At 39.3% G+C, this 11,654-nt stretch overlaps 1 protein-coding gene across 1 annotated transcript in view; it reads right to left on the bottom strand.

Annotated features, from left to right (window-relative positions):
• The window catches only part of GUCY2C (guanylate cyclase 2C), a gene marked incomplete at its 5' end in the record, with an annotated part of 74,137 nt that extends 62,706 nt beyond the window's left edge, over positions 1-11,431 (bottom strand). The window contains 3 exons of the mRNA XM_081311489.1: positions 1,903-1,967; positions 3,449-3,561; positions 11,215-11,431. Of these exons, the coding sequence (XP_081167615.1) occupies positions 1,903-1,967; positions 3,449-3,561; positions 11,215-11,431 (395 nt within the window). The remainder of the gene's footprint in view (positions 1-1,902; positions 1,968-3,448; positions 3,562-11,214) is intronic.
• Positions 11,432-11,654: the final 223 nt, after the last annotated feature.

Raw genomic sequence — 11,654 nt, forward strand, 5'->3', positions numbered from 1 at the left:
CTTTCAGAGTTGAGGTTCCGTTCATGCTCTCCCATACTCAAAACTCTGGAGATTTCTATGCAAATCTCAACAGATACAACTTCTTTTACCTGGACTGCCCTCACACAGACTTCTAACTGTGGTCCTACTTAATGTTTCTAGTCTTTGTTATTCTTCCATACAGTTCCTGAACTCCAATTAATAAACACTTTCACAGATTTTCGTCACGCCCTCTTTACTTGCTTTTACATTTGCCTGGATGGGAAGATTACTCCCTGATCTTTGCCCATTAAAAATCGGTACCATTCTTCAACACAAAACTCAGATTCCATTTCCTTCACGAGGTCTTTTCCTTTTTGAAGCTTAACCTCCTGAACCAGAGGTGACCATTTTCTTCCATGTATTCTGCACCTTCTTGTTTGCTCTTCTCTGATGGAAACTGTCTCACTTGTATTAGTCACCAGTGTCCCTGTCACCTTCTCTACTTGGCTGTAAAGGGGGTGTGTTTTACTTAATTTTCTCTTCACTAACAAAAATAAAATGCTTCATTGCATACAGAAGGTTCTCACAAGTGGAAAATCAATTTTTCTGGTCCCTCTTTCCTTCTCAGTAGCAACATTATAAGAGATCAGATAAGACAAATAGTGGGAATGAGCACAAGGAGTAGGAAGAGTGTGAAAATATCTGAATTTTGGTATGGAGGATGGAATCAGAAAGTGCTCCCATGGTGTATCTATGGTGTGTGGTGGTCTGGATCTGGGTCTGTTTTACTGCTGGGCGAAGGTATCACAAGCAGACTTACCAATAGAAATTTTGGAAGTCTAATGCTTACCCTCCAAAACTATTGCATGGTGTCCCTTAGCACAGTTTTCTTTGTGCAGACAAAGGGTGGTCCTTGATTCAGGAGAACACTGAACAGGTGAAAGAAGTGCACAGGAGAGCCGGGTGCAGTGCTGCATGCCTGTAATCCCAGCAGCTCAGGAGGCTGAGGCAGGAGCATTGGAAGTTCAAAGCCGGCCTCAGCAATTTAGCAAGGCACTTGGCAACTCAGTGAGACCCTGTCTCTAATAAAATATTAAAAAGGGGATGGGGATATGGCTCAGTGGTTGAGTACCCTTGGGTTCAATCCCCAGTACCAAAAGAAGAAAGAAAGAAAGAAAGAGAAAGAAAGAAAGAAAGAAAGAAAGAAAGAAAGAAAGAAAGAGAGAAAGAAAGAAAGAAAGAGAGAAATGTACATGTGAAGGATTTTGATTGGAGAAGGTGTGATCGGACAGAACAAAAGCATTTTGTGGTGATGTGAATTACACTGAACAAAATTAATGAAAGGGATGGGGGCGATTTTCCTAAAGCCAGATAAATTTTTTCATTCTGGAATATATTATAGGCTTTTTTTCTAAGACGATACGTGTAGTATGAAAACACTTAAGTATGCTATTTTTTCATTTTCAAATAAGTCTATAAAATAAGTATCTTGCTATTTATACACTTTTATAAACCTGCATATAAAACAGAGCCCCACTAATACCCGTGGGTGTAGCACTGCCCTTTTTATTTTCCCCCCTGCCCATGCTTTTGTGGATATTATCTTTATTAAACTCCTCAGGCTCTCCAAGGTCTGATGTCCCTGTTTTTTGCTAGGTCCCTGATTTTCTACTCATCATGTGTTGCCTCTTATGCTCCTACGTTAGAGACTCAAACTGAACAGCGACTGTGGTCACCCCACTGAGCAAAAGTAGAGCTATCTGGGGAAGGAAATAGCAATTATAGAGAAGTGACAAAATATTAGGGTCCCAAAGCCCTTCGCTGTACTGCCTTGACTACACTATTGGTTATTAAATCATTTAACTTGCGATATCATGTTCTGACTTCAGTTCACAATGATAAAAACAAAAACAAAAAACAACAGCAAACCAAACTACTTACTACATCTGGAAGGTGGAGTATGTGCATGAGGGTCCCATGAGAGCACAGCCCAGCTGACCTTTCCTCTGTAGGAGACAAGAGTACCACTAATGACTAAAACGAAATACATTAACAAACGAACAGAAAAGATGTGGCAAGGGAAAGGCTCCTGGAAAGTTGGGACGTGGCCTGTCAAGAGTTTGAATGCACAGCAGAAAGGAGTTGCATATTGTGCTTGGGCCAGGCCAGGGACAACTTAAGGGTAGGGAGGTATGAGGGAGAGGAGATGCTGTGGGTAGAGGGGAATGCTATTCCACCAAGGTGAGGTGGATCTCTTAGAAGGGGGGTGCTGGAAGAGATGAAGGAGGGGCTATCGGGACAGATTGGGGGTGAGAGGACAAGTTTTAGTTTCAGGGAGAACTACAAAGAAGGGCTCCTGTGAATCACATGCCATGTGATCAATTGAGCAATTATCGAACTTATCTTCTACTATTTCTCCAAGGGAACCTGGTTGGGAACATCCCATTCCTGGTTTGGAGAACCATGCCTCCATAGAGAAGAGGGAAGAATCGCATACTTCTCTGCAACTGTGAAGGAGAGTTTACCAAACTACCCTGGGCCACCTTGCGCCCTCCCAAGACAGACCCAGCCAAGCGTCCTGACTTGAGTGCCACCTCTCTGGTCAATGTGAGGTTACTGATTAAAGTTCTAGAGTCATGGCTCTACTCCCCACGTTCTTAAATGTCATTTCCCTACTTTCTAGCAGTTGGGCATCTTGAACACCTATGTGTCACTAAAGAGTTTGTGCTATTCTTCAGCTCCTTAAAATTCACGTTAGGGTTGAGATTGGAATTGGGAGGAGGAACTGGGCAAGAACCTTCCCCTTCCCATTTCTATTCTTAGATATTACCATTACCACTTGAAGTCAGGTTTCAGATTCAACCCTCAAGCAACCAGCCTGTGACCTGATATGTGGCAATGGCTTGAAACAGATTTCTCATGTGGGGCTGGGAAATGTGTTTTTTTTAAATTGTTCTTTTTAGATAGACATATTATCTGTGTATTTTAACACATTATATATTCATGGAGTGTAACTTATTCTAATTAGGATCCCATCCTGTGGGAACATGATATAGAGTTTCACTGGTGGCGTATTTACATATGAACATAGGAAAGTTATGTCCGATAATGTGTTTTTAGATATGGCTCCTCAGATATTTCTTGAGGGAAACAAAGGCAAACCAGGTTCATATCAACATGTACATTTTTAAAAAAGTTTATCATCAGTTGAAAACAAAATAATTCCTCTCTATATTCCTGAAAGTGTGCAGATAGTACGTAGCTATGTTTCTCCCCACATTCCTGGATTCCTGGAGGGCATTTGGAGAATCCATAGGACACAGGCCAGAAACCCGGCCTCCAAAGCAGTCCACTGCTTGGCTGCAAAGGATGGGGAGATGCTTCATGGACACGTGCACAGGTTTCGCACTGTGACCATCCCAAGCCCAGGGGGTGGGGTGGGGGTGGGGGTGGGGTGAAAGCTACATCTACAGAAGAAAACACTCACTGTAATTTCCCTGAGGAGATCCAAGCCTTCGCAGGTGCTGCTCCGGCAGTCACCTGACTTGTGAATCAGACCATCGGAATATATAAAGGTAGCATTCACAGTCACATTTAAGCCTGTTATCCAGAAGGGAGGGAAAAGAGAAAACTAGGTTTTTTTGTTTGTTTGTTTGGGTTTTTTTTTTTTTGTAATTTATACCACCTATAGATTTATCTCTTTTTACTGATTCTGAGGAAAAAAAGGAAGATCCATTTCCAGGCCTGGAAATATTTGAATTCTGAGTTTTTAATTCTATTCTTCAGTCATTCCTCCCTCCCCTGCCCCATCTTTCTGTATGTTTCTTTCTGTTCGTTTCTCTCTCTCCACAGTATAAAAGTCATCCATTATAAGAGTAAAATGCCATAATTTTTAGTAAATAAATGGAATTGTGCAGCTCTCATCACAGTGCCCCTCATTAAGTCCCAAGTTTTCAATTCTGTGAATATTTCAATGAAACTGACACAGGTGCATTAAAACAGATTGGAAAACATAGTCTAGGACTTATATATTATTATATCAATTAATTTGAGCTAATAATAATTATATAGTTAATATTACAAAGATTATATTATGATTATATTATATAATTTGGTTACATAAAATATAATTGCATTATATATTTTATGCTATATTTAAGTTTTTTTTTTTTATTGGCACCAAGGATTGAACCCAGGGGTGCTTAGCCACTGAGCCACATCCCCATTTCTATATTTAAGTTTTTATAAGTGTTCCACATCTGGGACAATGGGACAAAATGACATTTTCATATGTCTGATGTTCTTGTCATCTTTTCACAACTCCAGGTTCAGCAAATTTCTTACACAGAGTTGGACAGTGTGAAGAAAGCAGAAACAGATGCTAAGATATCCTGCTCATTCGTGTTCCCAAGATGCTGGTTCTGTTTGCTGCTAAATGCATACACAGTTACAATCTTCCTTGGTCTTCGGTCTTTGTTCATTCAGCCAACAAATACTTGTTAAGTTTCTGCTATGTGCCAGGCACTCTTCTTTGTGCTCAGGAGATAGCATTGATCAAAATAAGTCCCTGCTTTCATGAAGCTTACATTTTCTTTGGGGGAATTACACAGAATTGTGCTATTTCTCATAGAGTGGTTGTGGAAACCCCTAGGGGGAGCCAGAATCTGAGTGCTACAAGAAAGCGAGGCATGCAGACACAGGTTTCCTGTTGGAGATAGAGCAAGGGCAAAAGTCTTGGGTAGGATGGTTTTAGAAGCAGTAAGGAAGCCCCTGCAGTTATGGCAGAGCTAGTAAGGAGCAGAATGGCAAGAGAAAAGGTCGAGGGAGGGCATATCACTCAGGAGCTTGTAGGCTTTAGTAAAGACTTTCAATTTATTCTGGGATGGGATGTCTGGGGTGGGGGTGGAGGGTTAAGTAGAGAAATGATATTGTCTGACCATCATTTAAAAAATATTTCTCTGGAATCTTATATGAAGAATAGATCATAGAGGACAAAAAAAAAAAGCAGAGAGGTTAGTTAGGAGTCTATGATTAACCTAGGTTAGCTTGAACTAAAGTACTAGTAGCAAAAGTAGAGGAAAATTGTTGAATTTTTTGTTGTTGTTGTTCTTATTAGTTACACATGTCAGAAGAATATATTTTCGCATACATATATGGAGTATAACTTCCCATTCTTCTGGTTGTACATGATATGAAATTACATTGGTCATGCGTTCATACATGAACATAGGAAAGTAATGTTTGATTCATTCTACTGTCTTTCCTATTCCCACCCCCTCCCTTCCCTTCATTTCCCTTTGTCTAATCCAAAATACTTCTATTCTTCGCCAATCCTCTACCCCCTTATTATGAGTTAGCATCCACATATCAGAGAGACTATTCAGCCTTTGGTTTCTTGGGACTGGCTTATTTCACTTAGCATGAATCTTGGAGGAAGGGCTGGCAAGAAATTGCTGACAGATGGGATAAAAAGCATGAGAAAATGAGGACTCAGGATAACGTCAATATTTTTGACCTAAGCACCCGGTAAAGGGAATTGCTATTGACCAAAGTAAGAAAGAATGTGGGAGGAGCAAGTTTGTGTATTCCAGGGAGGAATCAGAGTTCAGGTGGACATGTCAGGTGTGGGATGCAGATTAGACTTCCCAAAAGACTTAAGTGAGCAGTTGAATATACCAGTGAGGGATAATTATCAGAGCAGTTATACTTACTGATAAAAACTGTCACCTGTGTCTCTCAGATTTATAATTTTAGCACAAAAGGGATGTCTTAGTTTTCTAGAAAACAGCTTGAGACAAAAGTTTCACTGGGCTAGGAGCTGTGGCACATACCTGTAATCCCAATGGCTCAGGAGGCTGAGACAGGAGGACTGTTGAGTTCAAAGCCAGCCTCAGCAATTTATCGAGACCCTAAGCAACTCAGCAAGAACTTTTCTCTAAATAAAATATTTTAAAAAGGGCTGGGGATGTTGCTCAATGGTTAAGCCCCCCTGGGTTCAATTCCTGGTACCAAAAAAAAAAAAAAAAGATTTTTTTTTTCAATGGGGTTGTCCCATGTAATAGATGATGGGATCTGAAGTCATGATTATCTCATCCCTAACCCATTGTACATTTTTGATATCTCAGATCCAAACTCATGCATGAGAGAATAATTTTTGCCAGGTTTAATATCGCCATTAGTATCCTAAATGGTGTAAGAGTTTTGATTGGATTTCACTGTAATTAAAAATTTCTCTCTTAGAAATATAAGAATTCAAAACAAGTTTCTCTTTGAAATATCTGCTTGGTCATAGGAGCATCTAGTCTTACTGAAGAGTTACCACTCCTGAAGTTAGGCATTTCCTGTGTGGTCCACTTCCAAAGACAGAGTGAACGTTTCTCATTCTGGCCTGAGATCTTTGGATAATAGCTTTAGGTGAAGGCTAAGGCATTGATTGAAGGATATGGGAAATGACAACCCCCAAGACAAGGAAATGATAATCCCTGGGAAGAAAGTGAAGCATTGATTCTTTCCCAATAAATCCTTTCCCAGTGACAAGACAATCCCTGGGAAAGAGATATCCATCAATCTTAAAATGGCAGTCCCTGGAAAGAGGACAAGGATTGATCCTTTCCCAATAAATCCTTTCCCGGTGACAGTACAATAGACCCTGGAGGGAAAGAGATAAGCACTGAATGCTGAACCCTCCCTCCTTGTCTAGCAAAAACAATACCCAGTAATAACAAGTTTCAGATTCTCACAACATGTTTCTTGAATGCCCAAACTGACTCATTCTGTTAAAGAGATTAAGTCATCTCTCAGAACCCCTTCTGTAACAAGGGGCCATTTTCTACCTAGAAAATGAGCCCCTCTGATGCCCAAATCTTTTGCTGAATAAAAGGCATAGCTGATCCATGAAGTCTGCTCCCATCCTGGTTATTTGTGCTTTCATTATGGTGCCAACACCGTTTTGGTTTTTTGTTGTTGTTGTTGTTGTTGTTTACACTGATGACAATATTCCTGGGTATTCTAGGCACCACATTTTGAAAGATAAAAATGAGGTAGCAGAACATATCAAGCTCTGTCTCTTATGCTATTGTGTCCTTTCAGTAGAAAAATAATCTGGACAAATGTCTGATTGCTAAGCCAGAGACATTCTTAATTTGTCAAGACTACCCAGAGACTGGAAAACTCAGTCGTTAGTCTGTCATTGTGAGTGACTTTCTATGAGTTCTTTTTAGAGGCTATTTTAATTTCCCTGACATGGTATCCTCATATGTAAAGAGAGGTCTATACCTAAATTGTCCAGTGGGATAATTTTTAAATAATACCTCTAAAAGTGTAAAGAATATCTATAATAGAAGTTCTTCTGAATATCCAAATAATGCTTTTAAAAGTAGAGACCTGTTATTCCTCGTGATGGAAGTATCTTTGCACACATTCCTACAGCCACCTAAGAAATATGATTGTGGGAAATGACAATCCTACCAACTAGGGAGCACTTTCTTTTATTTTTGGTTAATTCAAGAATGCATACACTGGTACTTTGTTCAGTAAGAGGTCCAAATAAGAGGTGTCAGTTCTTTGCTAGGACTTTGCTAGGATAAGAGAAGAGGGTTAATAAAGTTAGACTTGTCAGAGAAAATCAGTGGAAGAGGTGAGATTAGTGATGGGTTTAATAATAATTAACACTTGAGTATGGCCATGAACCAACCACAGGACTAAGCATTTTATAATGTTTATTCCAGCTAATTCTCACAATAGGGAGAATATAGGGCGTTGAAGCCAGGAGAACAGGAGGCTGGGGTGCTGGGAGGGTGCAGGCAAGGAATGGTAGAAAAGAGGGCAGGAGAAGGTCTTGGGAAACAGCAGGAGTCACCAGGAGGCAGTGCGCAGGCGCCTGATAGAACCTGGGCTCCAGGAAGATGGCAGTACTCACTCCTATTAATGTGAAAGCTAACTCCTCCCTTGACTTCTCCTGTCTCTATGAGAGTTCTGCTCTCCTACCTCCATGAGGTACATTGAAAATGACCCGTTTAAAAATCGTAGGCTCCAGGTAGTTCATGAGTGGCACAATAAAACCCAAGTGTTAAACCCTGAACAGAGCCTGGGAAAAAGGAACCATTGTGAGTTGAATGTGACCTTGGACAAGTGACTTCACCACAGCGGCCCCAGTTCCTCTTCCACTTGTTGTTATAATAGACTGAAGCATCTCTGTCGCAATATGCCTGGCACTGGGGTATGAATTTTTACATGCATCATTTTACTTAATTCTTTTCTGAAAACTGCAAGAGAACTCATATTTGCCCTAATTTTTAGATGAGAAAATGATGTCATAGAGAAAGTTGATTTCCTTAACATTACAGAGCTAGTAAGTAGTGGAACTGGGATGTGAGCCTAGGGCAGTCTGATTCTAGAATTTATCCCGAGTCCCTTTCAGGAGGTCCATGAAGTCAAAGCTATTTCATAATTGCACTAAGATATTCTTTGCTTTTTCTACTCTCTTTCATGAGCATATCATGGAATTTTCTGGAGGTACATGATATATGTTATATTGTAACAGATTGAATATAGAGCCAGTATGAGAATTTAGCTCTTTCATTAAATTGAATATTAAAGACATTCTCAATATGCGAATCAGTACCACTCTTCTCACCTGCTTTGTTTTGGCTTGAGAAATATAGATTTTTTTTCTTAGAAACATTAACAGATAAAATGTTTGTTATTTTTAGTGAATTTATAAGCAAATGTTTTAAACATTTCTCAGCTTTAATTTCCAATCTAATAAATATCAATACATGTTACCACAATAAACAAAACTCTTCAAGACCATCAATTTTTCCCTTGATTCTTTTTAAGAGTATAAAAGGTGTTAAGACCAGAATGTTTTAACATTTTAGATTCACTCCAGTGGAATATACTATAATATGCTACCTTTGCCTATTTTATCTCTCCACATGATTTCTCAAAAAAAAAAAAGACTGAACATTTTTCAAACAACAAACAAGTATGAACTTTAAACTCTTAATTTTATTTAACTCTCAGATATATTGTTTTAAAATTTTTTTCCAAATAGCAATGCTCAGTATATGTAGAACATGAACTATCTTCTCTCTAAAACCTGCTTCTCTTTTGTTTACTTTTCGTGAATATCTATCCAACAAAATGCATTATTGAAGGGGGGAAAAACAATCTGAGTGAGAGTTCTATAGAACTCTCCACTTACTTAATCCATTCAACAACCTCACCATTAGTAACTCTGTATTACCAATCAGATGAGTGAAGTTTCAAAATAATAATTCATCCACTCCAATTCAAGTAGTAAATGGTGGAGCAGGAATTCAAATCCAGGCTGTATGAATTTGGAGATCAAGATTTTAACCTGTACCCTGCACTATTTATTTTATATGCCAGGCATGTTTTTCTCCAAATAGAAATAACGGCCCAGCAAGAGCAACAACAACTGCCGTTTACTGAGTACTTACCCAATAAAGGGACTTACATGCATTTCCTCAGCGAGTCCACACTCTACTCATAAACTGTAACTACCACTTATCCTGATTTTAGGGATAAGGAAACCGAAGTTCAGAAAATGTGAGTAATTTGCTTGAGGTTATATTGGCTGTAAGTGGTTGGTCAAGAATATGAACCAAGATCTGTCAGATTCCAAGTCTCCGCTTCTAATAAAGATCTTGGTTCATCCTGCGTAAAGATCTTACAGTAGCAATAGGATACACTCATCAGAACCAGACAGAAATGGATCTGGACCCATTTGAAACCGACAACCTGTAGGGCCTTCACAAAGTTACCACTTCTGCTCTGAAACCAGTGTCAATCATACAACCCCACAGAGCTGTGGCAGCTAAAGAAATTATGTAATGAAAGTACTTAGAACTTATGTAACACATGACCAGTACATAATGAACAAGGAAACCAGGGCTCAGAGAGTCTGAGGGACCTCACTCACCCAGGGTCACAGAAAAACAGAAGAGTTGTGGGCAGAGACCTCAATTCAGATTCTCAGACTTCAAATCCAGTGTTCTTTTCACTATCTCACACTGTCTCAGTAAAAAAGGGGATTTTAATAAAATCCAGTGTAGCTCTAGATCAAATCCATTCGTTTACATCTGAATATAGTTTCAGAAAGAATTGAGAAATATTGTAAATACACAGAAGTAAGTTATACATATCTGAACTGTTGCTCTAATTTCCATAAGATTTTTTTCCCATAGGATTTTAAGTAGAGAAGATAAGATGTATCGTTCTTAAAACGGATAACTATTAATATGTATCAAATTCTCATCAACTCATTGATTCTACTTCTGTTAACCTAGTCTCAGGGAATAGAGAAAAACTATATACAAGAAAACATTTATTGTAGTATTATAAAACAATCACAAGAAATTAAATAGAATAAAATATTCTACCATAGGAAAATTTCAGAAAACTTGGGTAATATTTATTCTAAGGGATATTGTGTATGTGTTCACATGATAACTAGGAAGAACACACAGCAATAGGAAAATTGTCACTCATTGAATAATGTGAAGTGACACAGAAGTATGCAGAAATGTTTCTATGCCATATGGATCACCAACCACATTCTTAAAAGAGGCATATGAAAATAGACTGAAAACTTCCAGTGAACAGAAATTTTCCTGAACAATTTATTTTATATTTTACATATTTTATGTAATAAAGTTTATTTTTATAATTAAAAGATATAGTGAGGAACTGTAATAATGAATTTGATTACAAGTTTATTCTGCCTACTATATATGATAATTGCAGCCAGGGGTGATGTAAAGAATCCACAAGTCCAGAGAATAATATCATTCTCTGGATAGAGATAGATTTGGTGCCTGAATGAATTTTACTCCCTTATTTCATCTTCTTGACTGGTAACCCTGTGGGTAATATTTATTCTAAGGGATAAATATTACCCAGGACTTGAGATTGAGCTGCTCTTGAGCTGCTATAGAAGAAAGCACAATGCCTCCCTGAACTGGGCAATAAACCCAGTTTTAATGGGGGTTTTTTACTGCTGTGAACACTTTACATTTTCCTGGCTTGAAGCTATCCCCAGAAAATGTGCATGGTAAGTGAGCACAACATGGTCAGGTTCAAATTCTCCCCACTGAAGATCTACTGCCTGGAAACAGAAAGGGGTTTAGAGATGGACCTTGGGGAAGGTTGAGCCATCAGGCAAAGTACAGAAGGTCCATGCTTAGCCAGAGGTGGTAGCAGAGGAGGATTCTATTAGCCTGTTCTTACCAGCTTCGTGCAGACGCATTCTCACTATGTCCAATCCCTCATTCACAGCTTCTCTCAACTTATCCAGGGGCTCTGGGAAGGCCGAGTTGTTCATCATCAGGACGCTGATCTCATAGCTGTCATTATGGCAGTTTTGACTGAACTGGGAGGCCCACAACATCAGCCAAGGCTGGAACAACAGTGAACACAAAGCCAAACCCAGCAGTGGTGTCTTCATGACTTCAAATCCGTACTCCCCACACTCACTTGCTTTGTTCTGGCTTCCAGGGACGTGGGAACTCTGGCTGGATAGCCTCTAGCTGACTTGCTGTGTCCACTCCTCTCCACACTCCTTTCTGGTCATGCCCCACTGGTCACATGGGCCATAGGACACAGCCTGCCTACCAGCAATTAGCAGCTGCATTATGGTAGGAGATGAACCAAAGTTCACTATATGTTTG

This window comes from Spermophilus citellus (assembly GCF_964194105.1).
Source record: "Spermophilus citellus genome assembly, chromosome: 10".
NCBI classification, from domain to species: domain Eukaryota; kingdom Metazoa; phylum Chordata; class Mammalia; order Rodentia; family Sciuridae; genus Spermophilus; species Spermophilus citellus.